The sequence below is a fragment of the Ciconia boyciana genome, chromosome 2, assembly GCF_034638445.1.
Source record: "Ciconia boyciana chromosome 2, ASM3463844v1, whole genome shotgun sequence".
Taxonomy (NCBI): Eukaryota; Metazoa; Chordata; class Aves; order Ciconiiformes; family Ciconiidae; genus Ciconia; species Ciconia boyciana.
This window is the reverse complement of record NC_132935.1, coordinates 162,512,974-162,532,042: the sequence shown is the minus strand read 5'-3', so window position 1 is coordinate 162,532,042 and position 19,069 is coordinate 162,512,974. Positions and strand designations below refer to the sequence as shown.

Sequence of the window (19,069 nt, the reverse complement as noted above, 5' to 3'; positions counted from 1 at the left end):
CATGCTGCCTGGTTTGATGTTTGGCTTGCAAGAATTAAGTAAATGCCTTTAATGCCCCATAAATAGTATCTTCTATTAAGCTATATTGCAGTGCTCTTCATTGGCACTATTTCAAAGGAGGATTATTTATCTAGAAGATTTAACAGTGCTCTAAATTTGAATACATCTAGCATTGCTTTTACAAAACATGGGATTGATTCAGAGAAATGCAGAGCACCTGCAAGAGGTTCTGGATGTCCTTATTTCCCCTCAGCCCTTCCATTTATCAGGCACAGAAAGTTTAAATGAATGGTGATTTAAACACTTTGTTTAGCAGTGAGTTGTGACAAGCAACTTGATGGATGCTACTTAATTTCTGGGCAAATTTTGTTTTTAAAGGGTGAGAAAAAACAATTAAGATTGTAAGTATACCACTCCCCAAATGGTTTTCCTGGAAAGTTTTAACAAAGGTCCAGGAGGCAGAGTACAAGTTATTTTTAAATGGTCTTTAATTACAGCAATTGTATTACTAAAGCATTCTCTTCTTAATCTGTTCAGAAACCTGTATGCTATTAAAACAAAAAAAGAAAAAGAAAGTAAAGCAGAAAGCCCTCTCATAAAGAAATTATTTGATACCTGCAAGGAATGAACTTGTAAAACTAATAGTATAGGATTACTACGCTATTTAAAACCCCCGTAAGTAAACTGAGAAAAACATGTTTCATGAAATGACCTTGAAATTAACAATACTGGGGCCTGATGTTGAAAACAGATAGTCTTTATTGGTGATTAGGATTTTGTAGGTCTTGCTTCCTAATATTATCCTATTCACATTAGGACTCCTGTTGTCCTTGCCCATGTGAGTAAGATTAATTAGTGTACTTAAATGATACAAATGCAGCCTCCAAGCCTGCATTTGTATTACAAACAAATAAATGTCCTGCAGGGATTCCACAGAGGGTACTGAATTAAAAGAGTTTGTGGTTTGGCTTTTTTCCCTTTTTTAAGACTTGGTTTGCATTTGGACTTCCCAAGTTTCACCAGCTTCAGTGAAGAAACATCTGTGCGCTCAAAGGACAGCCAATGACGAGAATCATCAAAAACATTTCAGAATATTAGATAAAATAAACAAATGTTCTAGTGAATTTACAAATCATATTTCTTTTTCCCCACCTCACTACTTGTTTAAGACCTGGCTGTCTTAAAGGTCTTATATTCTTAACACTGGATAAGGGTGAGACCCCAGCAAGTCATTCAGAATTGGCCTACAACTAAAACTAGTTTCACTTCAGGTATGAAGTTCACCCAAGATTAGAATATCAGATGAGCTGTGCTTTTTATTTAGGCGTCAAAACAGGTAGCCAAATCTACAGATGAACTCAAAAGTTCAAAGCTGGCCTTTTTCTAGGTACCTGAATAGAACTGACCTAATTTGTAAAATCTCTTTCTGGTGAGGAGTGCAGATAGCATGAAAATCCAGCTTTTGCCTGATGTGTGTACTGCAATATTTTTTGCTTTATTTTTGAGCAGAGCAGGGAACTGTCTAACCTCGCCCTCTTTACCATGCCACAAACTAGCTTTAAAGAGGGAAACAAAGAATTTAGTGGAGAAAGGGGGCTATCCACACCTGATGTGTCAGTCCCTTTTGGTTAAAAGGCCATTTTATAGACATTAATATCAGTCACAGGTTAACCTAATGGCAATACCCTATGCAGGACTGGAATATTTTAGGCTGCTGGATACAGGGACTGCTGTACCTGTTGGCCATTCTAGCAGCTCATCCTCCTTTGAGAAACTATGATTTCCCCTTACTTTAACTGCAGAATTTTAAGCAAGACCAAAACCCCATTTTGCCTTCCTATGAGTCCTCAAGTACGTTTTCATATTATTTTAAATTATACAGCACTAGCTCAACCTTTGTGGCTGCCAGACTCTTGGGGTGGAATTCCAGGGAACTGAGATTTAATGCGTATGATCATATTCAGTGAGCAAATCAATGTGCTTCTGAGTATTGCCCAGGAGAATTCCTCCTGTTTCCTCTTTGCATTTTCTTTTTTCCATTTAACTCAATTTCTCTTACTGCTGCCATACTGGTGACACTGATTATCAGAAACACTGATTACTACTTATCGAGTATTAATTAACTATAAATAGGAAAGAAACAACAAAATTGCTACCATTGTGCAGCTGATATTAACGTCCAACTACAGCACACAAGTTTAGAAGAAGGGTCTTTTTTTGAAAAGAGTGGGTTTTGTCATATTCATGTAATATTCAATCAGCTCAAATAGTGCTGATCTCCAGGAACAATTCAAAAGCAAGCAATATCTTTTGAGAAAACAGTATAATTATTTATATCTGTATATTTATAGAATAATAAACTGAAGCTAGTGTTACAGGGTGAAATAACACAGGAGAAGCTAATTTGTGTGACCCAAGCCTTTGGTGTTTATAATAAGATGATTTATCTGCATTGGCAGCATATTATAAAATGATTAACTTTGCCCAGGTATTGTTGGAGCCTCAGGTTCTTTTACTCAAATAGTTTCCACTGGGTTTATTTCATTGCCCATATTATTTGGCTTCTAATCCCAAATTCTTGTTGTCTTAAGCAAATGAATTGAAGGCAGAGGAATTATTCATATGAGGACAGCGAGCTGGATTTGACACTAAAATATGTATAATAATCAGGGAATAAATAACATGTCCGTACCTCTTCATCTGTTTATGTGAGGGATAAAGTTATCAGAATCACCTGAGTGATTTAAAACTAATACACATTCTCAAAATTCAATGGGATTTAGGCTTTACAGCCTTTACTGCAGCTCCGTGAAAATATAAAAGACATTCTGTATTTTCTTTACCCATGAATATTTTTGTATCTCACTGTTCCTCCATCCAGTTCTTTCCCTCCATTTTTAAATCAGTGTTTGTGTAAGAGTAATACCAAGACTTTTGTCCAGACAAAAGTAGGCCAAACTAAATGTTCATAGTGATCACTTGTCTCTCGTTTCTGCCGTCCAGTTACAAACATGTAGTAGAAACCCTTCCGATTTTCCCTTCCATGGAGATTTTCATCATGAAAAGTAGCTATCTGCGGACATGTTTCAGCCTCTCAGTCTATAAACTCTTGGCTTTTATCTCCCTAGGACTGAAGACCATTGTAGGGGCACTTATCCAGTCTGTTAAGAAACTTGCTGATGTGATGATCCTGACCGTTTTCTGCTTGAGTGTCTTTGCCCTCATAGGCCTCCAGCTCTTCATGGGCAACTTGCGACACAAGTGTGTCAGGGACTACACCAAGTTTAACTCAACCAATGGCACATTGTACTTGGATGGTAGGATGTGGAACACCTCAGAGGAATTTCTTAGTGATCCAGGTAAGCTCTTCTTTACCCTGTTGTCTGTTTTTTGGTGTTTTTTTTTTTATTTTATTTTATTGACCAAAATCTATATGTCAATCAGCAAATGCAGCATTATGTGACTACTGGCTCTTCATGATGTTGATGTGGTTTCGAAAGATCTAGGTAACTTTTTCTGATCTCTGCAGTGCCTTCACAGTTCATGCTGAAAGTATTTCTGGTGCTTTCCTATGATACAGACTAAGGTCCTAGTTTCATCACTGATGATTTTCACAGTTTTAGGGTGTCTCATGATATTTTGCTTAAAGCTCCCTTTCCTGGAATTAGGCAATCACATGAAAATTTCAACTCTGTGTGTGGTCTGGTTTGCACACTGTTTCTTTAAGACAATTTATAGCTCTTGCATTTTCTAACAAAACTTCAAAATTTGAATTCAGGGTCTTAAAAAACTGAAAAGCAAAGCAGAACAATTCAGTATTTATTAATCTGAAAAATCCCAAGAGTATTTTTTTAAGGAACTCTTATGCTATTAGGGCCCTAACTCATTATCTAGGTTGGGCCATCCTGCAGTATCCGGTGCTCTGATGTTTACTATCAAAAAGCTTGTTTTCTAGGCTAAAGCAATTTTTAATACTCTACAGTCTGCTGTACTTTGAATTACAATGAAATAGGTTCACTGAACTCATTTATTAACATTTTTTAAAAATAAGCATTTCATGTAAATAAACTTCAGAATGTAAACAAAGTGGCCCAGCTGTTGCTGCTCCAAAACCCTCTGAGTCACTGGAGGACCCACACCAATTGCAACGGACATGGACTCACATCTAAAACAATTCAGTGATGCTCTTGAGGGAAGGAAGCAGCCAGACTGATGTGCGTTGGTAGGAACTTATTTATCACCAGTGACCTTTGGTATTTTATTTATTTTGAAGAGAAGAATAAACCACATAATCAATGCATTAACTGGAAACTTGGTTGGGAGGAGGTGACATAGTGTCATGGGGTACCTCTGCTCTGACTGTATGGACCCTTCCGTCCTGTATCTCCAGCCATCTGCACTATAAAAACCCAGCGCCTGACCCCTGGAAGTTGCCTGGCTTGACCCAGGACTCTGTTGAACGCCTGGCACAAGGTTGCCTCCAACTTCTGCTGGCTTCTCAGCATTGTACAAGTCTTCAGCCAAGCTACATGGTCCAGGGATTGGGCCAAGGGCAGTCCCACCATTCCCCACTGGTGACTTCTGGCCTTTCTGCTTGATTCTTCTCCCTGGAGTTTGAGCATCCCTGGAAGTAGTGGTGTTAGAAAGGTTTCATTCAAGGAATAAAAAGCTCAACATTGGTGTCTTTAATGCATGATGTGGTTGATGCAGCATTATGGAAGGGCAGCTCATGAAGCTCTGAGGCTGAGGCTGAATGAGGGCCATCTTTGGGACTAACCCTGACCATCAGGTTATGTGTCCCCTCAGCATTGCCCTCTTGTCAGCTGAGAGGGGAAAGAGCTCTGTGCCAGAGCTAAAAAACCACACTGGACCTATGCTGGCCTGTGATGAGCCTGCTGACATGTTTTCCCACCCATGCTCTCTGTGCTTCCAGCTTGGAGATGAGTGCTCATGGAGCTAGTAAAGATATCTCTGCACCTGTGGTGGATTAAGGCACTTCATGGCTCCTCCACCCACAGATAACTGATAGCTGTGTGAGGTGCTGCTCTCCCTCTCTCATAGGGGCACTGAGAGATAAAAAAGTGATGTCTGGAAGTATAAAACCCTGCAATAAAGGTGAAGGGATGAAATAGAGCTGTGAAGATAGTCTGATTCTCTGGAAATGGAAGTAGGGTAAATGTACTACTGGATAGTCTCTATAAAAATACAGTTAATGTCAGGGCCAGCTGCAACATTGCTTTAAATGGGAGGAATTGTACAGCTGCTCCAGCATACCATGAGCAAGTTTATTTGTGTAGTCCTGATATGTGGAGGAGGGGAGATGCTCCCATAAATCCATTTAGTAAATCCAGCAATGGTTAATATGGTCATGAAAATATACTTGTTATCACTAAAGGAGACTTACTTATTAGGAAAAAAATCAACTTGGTAAGATAATGGATTAAAGTGAATTAAAGTTTGACCATGTGGTATTAATAATAAGTAATAATAATATCAATGAATGTTTTCATGTTTTCATAATATCTGAAAATAAAGACATGGTGCATTATGGCAAACAGCCATCAGTTACGGTAGATAGACAAAAATGATTTAAATAGTTGAAGTGTTGAGTCAGTGCAGCAGGCCACTGAAGAACTAGAAGAAAAGTAGATTTATAGGAAAAATGTACTGATCTCTGAATAAGAATAATGAAGTGTTCCTCGAAATGCTGGAGAAGGTGGCTTAGCTATTAGGCTAGGGAGAACAATATTAAGTAGGATTTTCATTTAATGTTGACTATTGCACTAAAGCAATTCAGAAATGGAAGGACTGGCTCATTTTGTAACTAGATGGGATAGTGCTTTATATTTCATTTTGCATAAGTATTATGGTGAAATGAAGTGACTGTTTAACAGAGTAGTACTGACCACAATTTAATAACAGTCCAAACTTCAAGTACTGCAGGGAATTAAACAATACATACGGTTAGATTAAAGTGTAGGCAGACCAAATTAGATAAAAAGAGGAATATATTAAGAAACAGAGTACTGTCAGTGTTTATTTGGAAGAAGAACTAGAGAAGAAAATTGCCCAACGTGTTGAGATAGTAGAGTTCACTCGAAGGGAGCACAGACAATTATAAAAGCTCTTTGGAGACTTCAAAACCAATGTGGCTGAGTCACTTAGTCCGGTGCAGGGATACTAATCTAAAAAACAGAAAACAGAAACCTGAAGTACTGCCAGACATTCATAATAATACTTTAAAAAAAGGGGGTAAAGAAATAAAGGAGTGAAAAACACTCAAAAGCAAAATTGGAAAAATTAATTGTTAATTCTGTTCATCAGGACACTGAAATAGAGAATCAAATCGGGGTAATATGCCAGTTCTGCTCTTCTTGGGGAGCAAAAGTTTGCTTTGGATTCTTTGAGAGAGTTTTTAATGTTTTAAAGGACAGCAGGGAGCCTCTGAAATAGTATCAGCCTCCTCTTGTGCCTTTGAATCTTTTTTGCATGAATGGAAAACCAAAAACGAGTGGAACCCCTTAAGAGGGTAATACAGTGAAGAATTGCCTGGTGCTGCAGAGGAAATAGCTGAGAGACTTAGTCATGATGTGCAAAGAAAGATAAGAACTCCATTTTCAGTCTTTCTGAGCCCTTTTTAGTTTGAGATAACTGTGTGCCACAGGCACTTGGTACAGGAGACATTTTGGTTTTGTAGAAGGCCTGGGATAGCTTCAGCTCTGCTTTTTTATTCAAAACTGACTTGGGATATGGACTAAATTGTATCCTCTCTCCTTATCTCCTTTCAGTCCCCAGGCAGGAAATGTCTTCTCATCTGTCTTCTCAATCTTCTTGTTTTAATTTTATAGATGGGGAAAAAAAGTCAGTTTATAAACTTTGTTTGCATCATCATTGGCTTAACCACAATTATGTGGTAACACTTGATTTTTGGTTGATCCTTGAGGAAATACCCACCGTTCCCCCAGAGTTCAGGAACTCTTTCCCTTCGCTACACACTCAAGACCCACATGTACTTTCCTGCTCTACCACTGTGGTCACCATGCCTATCTTGGCTGATGGTTGCAGGTGCTGCCTAGCCTCTCTGCTACCCCTGTTCCTGCCTCCACCACCAGTAAAGGCAGCATACCAGCACCAGTAGCGGTGGTGACAGGAGTTGTGGTGGCAGAAGAAAAATCTGTTTTACCTAAATCAGGAAAAAAAAAGATTCAGTCTACTTCTGTGCATGACAGGTCCATAAGCAGTCAGCCCCCACCACCTCCCCTTTCAGGCCATTGACTGTTACTTAATCTTTCTTGCATGAATTTGTCAATCCTATATTGCAAGGTTGCTAGCGTTGCTGAGAATTGTTGGCTTCTCTCCTCCTGTTGTGCATCTGCCATGAGACAATCATATAAACTAAATCCCATAAGGAATAAGGATTTCCCACCTATCCACCGAACACTTTGCTTGTTCTTTCCATCGTTTTGACAGCTTCTGCAGCTGGAGGAAGTGCTGGGTAACTTGGGAAGCAAGGGACAGAGCCCTTAAGCGTGGAGATTCAGTAGGAAAATTCACACTGAGAGATCTCTTCCGTTTAGCTTCACTAATCACTAAGTCCTAGCATACAAAAGTGACATTGAATATTCCCAGTCAGACCATCAAGAAAGGGACTTTCTTGGCATTGTCATTAAAAGCTTAATTTTGTGAAAGAAACTTCCTCTAAGCTACTGGAGGTGCCTCTGGTTCCTCAGCTTAGGTATTGGGCATGGGGTCATGGTAAGGTGAGATACCTGCTTGACTACTTCCTCAACTGATAGTGTTGATGCAGATCAAAAATCTGCTTTTTGGTGGGCACATCTATCTCATGATGAACAGGATTTTTTCTATTCTTTCCACCAATTTAAATGACTCTAGGTCTTCACAATTTACACACCAACCTCTAAGAAGAAGGCTTATCAGAAAAGTTATTCCAGTCTGGTTTTGCCTTCAGTGAGTAATGCGTACCATTGCAAACCTAGGAAGGGGAAAAAGGAAGATTAAGGCAGAAGCAGCTCATCAGGTCTCCCAGCCTCCTCTTAGGACTGTTCTTTGCCTATATGAATGGAATGCGGGGTGGGGGACAGTTAAGCATTAGATAGAATCAGGCTAAAAAATTCTTCATGTCAAGTGCCAATGGTAAAGTTAAAATGGAGACACAGCTTGTTCATCTGGGAAAACACTGGCTACTGGTAAGTAATTATTTTCCTACCTTCAATTCTAGATTTGGTAAGGGACTGCAATCAATAAGCCCAAAGAGGATTATTTTTAGACATTAATAACAACAAACCTGGGAATCTGAAGTTGTAGATACAGCAGTGCTCATGTATAAAAATGAAATAAAGAAAAAAATTACAAAATAGTGATAGTTTACATCTACAGCATTATGAAAATTATGTGATCAAGGTATCAGTATCAAAGTTATTGAGCTGTTAGTTATCTTTAGGAGAGCTAATAGTTTAGAAATACCAGCTCATTTGAAAACTGCAAACTTAATTCCAATACCTGTAAAGATTTCTAGGAAAGCAGCTGCAAATAGCATGCTTGAAAGGCTGTCTTAGGTTGTGGTGTTTACATTAAAGATGTATTTGATGAAGCGAAGCTTTATGAATGTGTGAGAGTGGATTGAAAGGTATATGATGTCAGATATGTCACTGGTTTAGGGAGAGAAAAGATGTACCAATGGACTGAGTGTAGTTGATTCACATGGCTGGTGATTGCAGAATCTTTAATGTCATTTATGTATTCCATTACTAAAATGGATTATTGACTAGTCAGTAAGTAGAAATCTGAGTTGAAATAGTGTGTTCTTTGTAGAGTAGGGCTCAATGTAAGTGCTGAACACATAAGAAAAAACACTTTAAAAAACCCCCTTAAACATATAGTAAAATTATTGTAAAATCACTTTTGAAATGATAGTCTCAAACCCCAGTATTTTCTTTTTCCTTAAACTAAATATCCTACTTAAGACACACTGAAATGGTCTTGTTTTCAAAGTGTTCAATGTATGTTTTTTCTCAAAATCAGTATCTAGTAAGTTAAAATAAAAACCTGTAATTTCTTTTAGATAATCCTGTCCAGAATGTTGAAATTAAAAAAAAAAAAAAGTTTAAGATTTATTAACCTTTTACTGGGAGGAATCAACTGCCATTTTTATAGCTTAAAAGAGGACTTTTCAAGGATGTTATTTTTTTCTTCCAGATTAGTTTCTGGCATTCATTTCGTGGCATTGATTTTTCTCTTCTGAAGTCAAACTGTGTAGTTACCAAAGGTCTGGAAAAAAAAGCTTTAATTATAAAAAAAATTCTGGATAAAGATAAGTGTAATATGTATTTTGTCATCTCCAGTTAGGCCTGGAAGGTTGCTTCAGGTTCTATGTTTAGAAAGATGTATAAATACATTAAATTTAGGTCCTTATTTTAGTTACCTAGTCTCTGCAGCTCCCAATTACATCCATCAAAGCGATATTTAAAAGACGTTTGGATGAGGTGCTTAGGGACATGGTATAGTGGTGGTCTTGGTAGTGTTAGGTTTACGGTTGGACTCGATAATCTTAAAGGTCTTTTCCAACCTATACGATTCTGTGATTCTGTGATTCTGTGATAGGAGTGATTTGGAGAAGGAACTTTCTGAGATGGCCTCTGGAGGAGCCTGTTTAATTTTATATCCCTTAATCATACTAGGCAGCCTAGGTAGATGGTCCAACTAAACCAGCCACTCTAGATGCCTAACACTGAGGAATGTGAGCACTCTTCATACATGACCTTTGGTTGCAGAGCAACTTGCTGAACATTGATGTGATACCCATCTGAATCATGGTCTTCTTGGGTACTTGAGAAGGGGTCACAGGCTTGTGGGAAGCAACTGGTCTTGCACATGATGTAAATGCAATTAGAGCCACTCTGACTGCTCAGAGCTGGTAAATCAGGAGCGGTTCCAGACCAATGTGCAATAATTCTAGAGTCTTTTCACATCCTCCTCTTTGATGTCCTAGGTGTAATGCACTGTTGAAATAAACGGGCATGGATGTTGAGGCATATATCTTTGAATATATAAAAATATGTATGCGTGTATATAGATGCGTGTATGTATTCTCTAAGCTTTGTGCTTGATTATTAACTCTGCCTGACAAATGGCTTCGTTTTTGCTTTCAGAACCACTGAAATGGAACTGTATGAACAGATATTCTGAAACTGTATGAGAACTGTATAGAAAATAATGATGTCCAAGTCAGATAATAAATGTAGCAAGTTTGGGAAGAGCTGAAGTGTTTGAGGTGTTGTCTGAGGTGGTAATAGAAGACAGTGAGTGTTTGATGAGTAATTATGGAGGTGGGAGGAAAGAGGGAAGCAATAAATCAGGTTGAGACTGGAATAGGTGTTTTATTATGTATGATTGTATGTGAACCAATGATTAAGACAAAGAACCTCTCTGGGCTTTCAGACTGTGCTTGTCAGCATGGAATCTATTCATGTTACTCCGCCATTAACTGTAAATATTGTGGCTTTGTTCGGGTGCTGTGGATCTTTTGACAAATAGCTTCATAAATGCTCAAACGTTAATGCTCTGATGTGTTATTAACATGGGTATTGTACCTGTGCACTTTAATGTTTTAAGCTAAATAGAAAAAGAAAGGCCCAGCGGAAGAAGTGCAAGGATCAGAAGAACATAGGAATTGGTATTGTGGTATCAAATACAGTCTCTTCCCGACCATTCGATAGGAATTTTTTTGGCCTTGTGGTGAAAGAGTAAGTTCTTATCTTGGAACAGTTTGTAAAACAGGAGGATTTGTCCCCCGTACACATTTTTTTTCTCTCGTTACTGCATTACTGCTCACAGAAAGGAGAGATCTACTAGAGGAAAGACCTGCCACGGAAGATTCAGACTGAACATTCTCAGAGTTTTCCTGCACCCTCCTATTGTTCATAAACTCTACCAAACTAATATACCACTTGACTCGCACAGTGATGTTCAAAGAGGCATTTGAAAGGAGTCTGTCTGTGCCCTTTGGAGCCTGTCCATGGACTTCTGCTTGCTCTGGGTTCAGCAATGACGTGCCTTGCAAAGGCAAGAGGTAGTGTTCACTTTTAACTCTGAACAGTCAGCCCAGGTGCACCTTGAGGTCACCGCTAGAGAACAGTTTGCATTGCTGCTTTCTCTTATTGCACTGGTTTTAAGGAATAAGTAAAGAAATATTTTCTCCTGATACTTTTCATCAATGATGAATTCACCCAAGTGAGGTGGAGATAGATAAAATATGGGAATTGTGAGGCTCAATCTGGCCTTGGTATACCTACAGCAGCATCTGTCTGTGGCACAGAACGGCCCCACGTGTTCCAGAAGACATTAATACAGCCTGAAGTATAGATATTTTTCTGAATTTGTATTAACATTAACTATTATAACTCTGGGTATCCTTATCTACATAAGCAACAAATCTCTCTTTGAATGTTTTGGCCACAGGGGCAGCCTGCAGCAGTAACTTCAGCAGTTGAAATGGCAAGTGTAGTGAAAAATATTTCCTTTATCTTTAGTTTTGAAAAATTTTTCTTTTTTTTTTTCTTTTTTCCCCCCTCTGTTTTCTTAGGGCAAACAACATTGTTATCATGTTCTGTGACTGGGAGCACACAAAGCTCCCTGTTCCAATTTTCCAGAATGCATGGTATTTTTGACTCTGATAGTCACCTCTTTTCTAAGATAAAAGATCTCCATTTTTTCAATTGCTGCTCTTATTAAACTTTTCCCAGTCATTCTCATTACCCACGTCTCAATACCCTCCAGTCCAGCAGTTACCCTCTTGAAAGCAATGCTGTGGTCTGTCTTCTGGATGAGACAAGCCACTGATTTATAGGTTGTTTCCTGTACAGTACTCCATCCTGTTCCTCCTGCATCTCAATATTACACTTTTCTTTGATCACAACTTCATATTACATAAAAGTGTTGGCTAAGGGTCCCTAAAAAAATCCATATCTCTTACCTGAACTGATACAGGGAATTTAAAACTTCACAAGGTTATGGATCGGTGAGATTTTCTCCTTCTCTGCTGTACTTCACATTCTGACAACATAATATCTCACTTTGCATTTCTCCACTAATTTTTTTTTTTAGTGGGATAGGCCTCTCTAGTGTTCTTCATTCAGTCATGGCCTTGAACTTGATTTACCTGGAAAATACTGTGTATAGTGGATTTTGTCACCTCTCTGCTCACCCTCTCTTTCCCTTGTATTTATAAATGTAATAAAGTGGTGCAGATACAGCCCTCTGTTAGCCTGCAGAGATACTGCACATTGATGTTTCATCTTAACCTTTGTCTTCTGTCTCTTAGTCAGTTTTTGATCCAATTCATTTGTTTTCTTTATCACAGTACAAGCAGGAGTATTTTCTTCTATTTCCTCTGGCATCTGTCTGTAATCACAAATGCATTTGACCCTTGTAGCAGCTTTTGATTTTAATTCTTTTGTGTGAAACATAAAGAAAACTCCAGAAAACACAAAACCTCTACAAAACTTCCAGAGAGCACACTTCAGCATTTTGCTGCCTATTAATGTGAAGTGTATGTCTAAACAAGTGGTACTAAATATGCTTTTAGTTACATGCTATGCAGCCTACAGCCCTAAGAGTGTGGGTCTGCGTGACTGATCAGACACAGAGACATGGAAGGAGGTTATCTGAAGATGTTTAAAAGCCAGCATGCGTATTTTTTGCTAGTCATTGTCTCCTGTCTTGTCTTCCTCGGGATGCTCATGAACTTGGCATGATCCCCAAGCCAATTTGACAGCCTTGGTGGAGCATCTAAATTCTCCTCTCCCCTCTGGTCTGCCGCTCCAAACACTCCTGTTGTGCTTTTCCTTCCCTCAGACTCTACAGGCAGCATGAATCAGGTACTCTGGATCTTTGAGGCTTTCAGAGCTTCTTCCTAGTGCACGGGAGCCATCTAGCAGAGGGCTTGATTGATATTTTCAGTGGCTTTTTCTCAAAGAGGGAAAAAGCTGTACTATTAAAATTGGACACGTTCTTTTCTGTGCTATGGTGACTGCTGAGCCCTGGGAAATTGCTTCTTTGGCTTCTCTCGAGCATGGGGGAAAGCACTGATAGGAGCCTACTAGAGACACTTGAGCTTAAGGAGACCACTTTCCTCTCAACACCTTGTTGTATGGTTTTCTACAACCCCCTCCCAGCCCCTCCATATCTCCTGCAGGATAGCTCAAGCCCCGAATTCAGGGCTGTAGTTACCCTGAAGTCATGTATAAGCCAATGTTTATACAATATCCTCAAAAAAAGTTGGCTGCTTGGACCCTGCCCCTCTACCCGCCCAACCATCCTTGCAATTAACTCGTCTTGTTCCTTTTTTAACTGAAGTTTTGAAAATGTCCTCCCAGACAGTGAAGGGGTGAGGTGGCAGGAGAGAGCTGGGCCAGAAGCGAGTGCCCAGGGGAAGAGGGAGAGAAGGACGGGAAGCAAGAAGGGAGAGGAGAGCACCTGAGAGCCTGCAAAACTCGCCAAAAAGGCTGGCAGTAGCAAATGCTAGGGGACAGCAGAGGAGACCCAGATCCCCTGTCAAGGGGCGAGCAACAGGAGAGTAACTGATTATTATAATTATTTGCAACCCCTTTTAGCAGGGAAGAACTAACTGGCAGTGCCATTTATTCCCAAGCATTCTTCCCTAATAATACCCTTAATACATCCTGTTCCATCGCTTTTGTGAGGCATGTTTTTCATCTTCAAACTCAATTTCATTTATTAGAGACTTCACCGTGTGTGACACAGTGTGCACACAGCAAGTGCAGAAAGGATTCGTTTTAATTATTATGTATTACCAGGAGGTACAGTGTGTTTGTGCCGGTGGGCGAAAGGGCGAGGAGGGGGTGTTATCTATTTTGTTTCTGTGTCACGTATCACAACTGTACAGTGATGGAGCTTTCTGAATTGCATTTTAAATTTGGAATCGGGATGTTTGGTGGCTGTCAGTGCTCTGTGCCAGCCGGAGCACAGGGAGAAAGCCTCCAACCAGCAAGCACCCGTGTGGCTGCAATAAATAGTCCGAGATAACAGACACCTCTCTGAAGTTTTTGTTAGAAAGTCAGCCAGAGGACTCTACTCTGGGCAGTGACTAATGATATTTGAATGCTGCTCTTTATGCAAGTGTGATAATATATCGGGTTTTTTTTCAAATTGGAATGAATTCGTTGTAAGACGAGTCAAAGTATAATTTCAGTTGGGTCTTTGAAGAAGGAACAGAAGCTGGACTCAGGAACCATGTTTTCTAAGCTGAATCTAACCTTTTCCATTTTTCTGAACTGGAAACTTTTCCTTTCCTTTGCATAGAAATGAGGAGGACTTCTACCCTGCAGCTCTACATACCCCACTGTAGGTGGGGAAAGTATAAGCTGGAGCATAATTTTAATTAGAATAAATTATTTTTTCGAGGAAGTTTGCTTTTTTTTTTTCCTTATCTTGACAGCTGGAGCCATTGTGAATGTTTGCTCTGTTAGAATTGCCTGGTGTGGAAGGGAGCAATGCAGAAACCTGAAAGTTATTGATAAATTGGAAAAAGTGTAGACAAATTTGTGTACTTCCTCACTACTTGCATACAGCAACTTTAAAACTAGGGTTAATGCTGTGTGCTTTAGCAGTGTAGGAGGCAGAGCGTGGACTTGCAGGAAACACAGCAACTCATGGTGTTATAGGAGGAAAAAATGGAGTGATATATTTTCATCTTTCTAATGCTGTTGCAAACTTAAGCTTTAAGAGACCACTGATTGTTAGGGCTGCTACCAAGCCTCTTGGTGTCCCTGGAAAGCCAGGAGCTCTGAGGATGTTGGAGAGATTTAATTACTCTGGGTTGATGTAAATGTAACTGAGAGCTGGATTAGTGGACATTGTTTCCTGGGCTGTGTTTAGTATAAGGTCCATTTGCTGGTGATGAAGAAGAGCAGACATTATTCCACTCCACAGTCATGGTGTTTTGCTGTCTGGGCTCCATGTCACATCTAAAGACAACCATCAGTAGTCCCTGCCAAATAATAATGTAATGTATAACAACTATGCTGAGTAATATTTGTTATTAACCCTTTCCTCAAAACAATTAAGGGAATTCATTAGAGGAGTGTTTACTCTTTGATGCTACAGGTGCGTTAATGTCAATGCCAAGGAAGATGTGATTCATAGTAGATGGAGGCAAACCTCTACTACTTTCCATCTAACTGGCACAAGTACTGATTGCAGTGCGGTTATGGTAGTGTGAGCTTCGCCATACCCTGTATACAGCAGGGGCTGTAAGTCTGGGCCAAATCTTTCCTTTTACTGGTGCTTGAGCTGCTTTGGCTGAAGGAGTTCCCATCATCTCACTGTCCTTTGCAGGCAGACAAAACTCTGTAAGAAGGTTGTAAGCTGCTTGTGAGCACTCACTTTACAGGATAATTTTACTGAACTCGGCACCTCTAAAACACAAGCCCTGGGAAGACACTAACATGGATTCATCATACATCTATTTAATGGCAACAGAATCAACCTAACACAAGTAATACTATGTCAGGAGCATTGGACATACAGGCTCTTAGTATGTATTTATAAGGCTCAGGCACAAATATGCATATGTTTTGGAGAAGATAACATCTGGTTATTAGAAAACATATTTCTGTTGAATTTTTGCCTGCTAAGTACTGACAGGAAATGGTGTGTATTATTGAAAAATAGATGAGTTTATTATGGAGTAAATAATGTGTGATCGACCAGAAACTGATAGGAAGCCAGTGTTATTCTGACCATTTAAAAAAATTCTTTTAATATGATCAAGTAGTTATCTTACTCTGGAAATTCCTGTAGAAAAGTTCCTAAAAGGCACTGTATACACCATAACTGTGACATCAACATTTTAGTAAAGATGGTAGGAAAAAAAAAAGATAATTTCCTTTGGAAAGAATGGCATATTGCATAAAGATTATGTACACACATGCACACATACAAATGTCATTGTTTTGGCTTGATTTTACTTTAAAATTTTTTTTTAAAATCTAATATGGAGGTTTTCCGTTTTGTTTTCCACTTTTGTTTTCCTATTTTGTTTCCCACTGACATGCAGAAATTTTTCAGTGAAAAAACTGACAAAACAAAACAAAAACTAATTAGAATCTTCCAAGACAAAGTCATTGTGTTTTCAGGTGGTGGCGATCAGTTTGAGCAGTCTATGTTTCACAGAGAAAATCCTACTGTAAATGAAGTTTTATGTTCTTTGTCCATGTTAGAATTAACTGATGGAAAGTTGAAGCCATGGGTTAATATGATACCAAGGTGGTTTGTTCTTAAAAGCAAGAGTGATGACTGCTTGCTTCTTAAAGACCTCCGATTGCCTGGCATGCTTGATCGAAATCCAAACCAACTTGCTTTGAGTGACAAATTGATTGTCGCGTGCATTTTTGTCGTGTGCATTTGTCTCCTTGGGTATAATACTCTAATCCCCCCTTCATTTATCAGTAGGGAATCAGCAATTCAGCTCTTCCTGAGGCTGAAGTTTGGCATGGTGGCTGTGACACCTCTGTTGCACAGTTGCCGACTCCATGGTGAAGATACCCTCTCCCAGCAGCATCTACGCACGGGTTCCTCAGCATGCATTTTATAGCACTCTTTGGCACCCACCGTATTGCTTGTTTTAGAAATGTAAATGTTTAAGTCAATAGCAGACAACAGAATTTTGTCTGTTCTTGAGATTTAAAATTTCTTGTTTGCACACAGAGTCTCCTTTTCCCCCTTACTTCTGTGCTCTGACTCTGTTCTCATCTTCTGATTTGGCTGACCAGGAGGTGTTGGTTCAGTCTTCGACCAGCACTGTGCTCCAGAGCTTCAGTCATCCCTCGAACAAAGTGGTCAACACACAGTGACGGATCTATGGTCCTCCTGGTCTTAGTATTTGCAGTATGAAAAGTGGCAATCCCCAGGGAGTAGTGCATGTTTGTGAAGTTCAGGGTACCCCATGTAGTGACCATTTCATAACAAGGTGCAGAACCTTTGCAGTTGTTTGTCTATCTCTTATCTCATGGTTATGCCCTGTTTCCTTCATACCCCAGCGTCTGATGGGTTTGTGTCACTATGTATCCCAAATAAGATGCCATCTGTCCTGAGAAAACAGAAGTCTTTCACCAGCAGAAACAGAGGGTGAAAGGAGATGGAAGACGTGACATCCTCCCCCATTTGTGGTGATTGATCACAGATCTTTAACCATATTGAATACCTGGCTGTTGCTGTCAGTCAGGATGCTTCCGTAGAAAGCCCACATGTAAGACAAAGTGGAAAAGTATACAGTCTGAGCAGGATATATGCTCTGATAACTTGTGAACACCATCACGTGCCCTCGTAACCACAAGCTCATGGACAGTAATTCCCTCCTGGCATGCAGCAGGGCAGGGCTTTTCCACTGTTCACAGCTTACTGAGAAAGCCACAGCACATCTGTTCGGTGGCTTGTGCCATTGAGCATTCTTTGCATAGCCTGCCTGGATAAGCTGTCGCTCTTGATTTTTAAAACATTTCACAACAGAGGGTTAGCCTAGAATGGAGAACCTCTTCTGAGCATCATCTGCGGAAGCCCCTCTGCTCACAAACACATGCTGTGCAAGGCTGCCACCATCATGTCTTATGTCAACAGGAGATCCCGTCCTCTCTGCTGCAGCAAAGCACACTGGTGTATCTACCCTCCATCAGTCAGCTGCTGGCCTCTGTTTTGCATTTATTATGTTTCTAGATTAATGCTTTTATCCATTCTTCCATGCTGCCATTCAGGTTTTAGAGATGCTCCTTAGAACATCTCTTTTCTTCAGACTCTCTCTGGAAAACTGATTTTGCTTATCCTTTTGAGAAGAAGTTGCCCTCCTGTTCTATTTCTCTGAATGTTAGACTTTGTTGGCTGGGCATAGAAGAGGGAATGTGTACACAAAGGCTGTCATTAGCCTGGGGATGCTAATTTCCTTAAGCCTCATTGATAGTCAACCAGGGAATGATCCAGAGCACTTAAATTTAGCTTGCTCCTCTGAGTCTCCCTCAAGAAGTGTCTCTCCATTGCCATTACAGATGACTGTGTTGATAAATATTTTTCTTTATGAATACTTCCTTGTTTGCTTGATCTTTAACAGGGTGCATTTTTCTGTTTCTTTTGCTTTATACTGTAAGTTTTCTATGCTGAGCAGAATCCACCAGATTGGGAGAGTAGGCTGCTTTGTTAGTATTATTACATTTTGACTTATAGCTGGTTGCATTTTTAACCTATGAGTCAAGAATTTCTATCACAAACTTCAATTAATATGTATCTCATCAGTGTAGAGTCTCAAAGTTATGGGCAAGCTTATGGTTTAGTTTCGCTACACAGTGCTATACTGAATTCAGTGACGATGTTCTCGGTTAGAACAGCCAGGTACATGGCTAGATGATGTTTCCTACAAACATTGCCCACAGCCCTGCTGCCACCTTATTAAACTGATCAGATTGGGAATACAAACAGCAAGTGCTTAAAGAGCTTTGAAAAAATATATTTGTTTTTACAATTTATAAAAGTTAAAATTAGCAAAACAAAGCAAAAGCATGCCATTCATCTCTCAATTCCTGTCCCAATTGAATGTGCTTGTTGGCGGATTATATTTGTGAATGTTATCATTCCCAGAATGTACTTCTTAAAAAGCCAATTCTCTATTTCTGTTGCAGTGAACTATTTCATAAAAAATGGTACAGAAGATGTGTTACTGTGTGGCAATAGCACTGATGCTGGGTAAGTGCTTTAAAAATATCTTCACTTCTGGTTTGGGGTTTTTTTGGCTTTTTTTTTTTTGCTACGTTTTCCTTCAGTTCTGTCCACTTCTCACCAGCATGAAGTAGATATTTCAGCTTCCTTGTGTCAGTCGTAATAGGCGAGGAATAATGACAGTATTTTGTATAGTAATACAATTTTCTGAACTGCAGGGAAGAGGAGTTTGTGTGTGTCACTTATTCAGGTCTGAAATCTTTAGGGGCCTTATTACAGTCCTTTTTCAATACGTTTAAATTCTCAGTAAAAAAAATAGTGAAAACTA

The 19,069-nt window shown here is 39.5% G+C and overlaps 1 protein-coding gene across 1 annotated transcript in view; it reads left to right on the top strand.

Moving 5' to 3' along the window:
• Positions 1-19,069, top strand: part of SCN5A (sodium voltage-gated channel alpha subunit 5) — a 218,687-nt gene that overhangs the window by 62,148 nt on the left and 137,470 nt on the right. The window contains exons 7-8 of the mRNA XM_072851539.1: positions 3,129-3,359; positions 18,705-18,768. Coding sequence (XP_072707640.1) covers positions 3,129-3,359; positions 18,705-18,768 — 295 coding nt within the window. The remainder of the gene's footprint in view (positions 1-3,128; positions 3,360-18,704; positions 18,769-19,069) is intronic.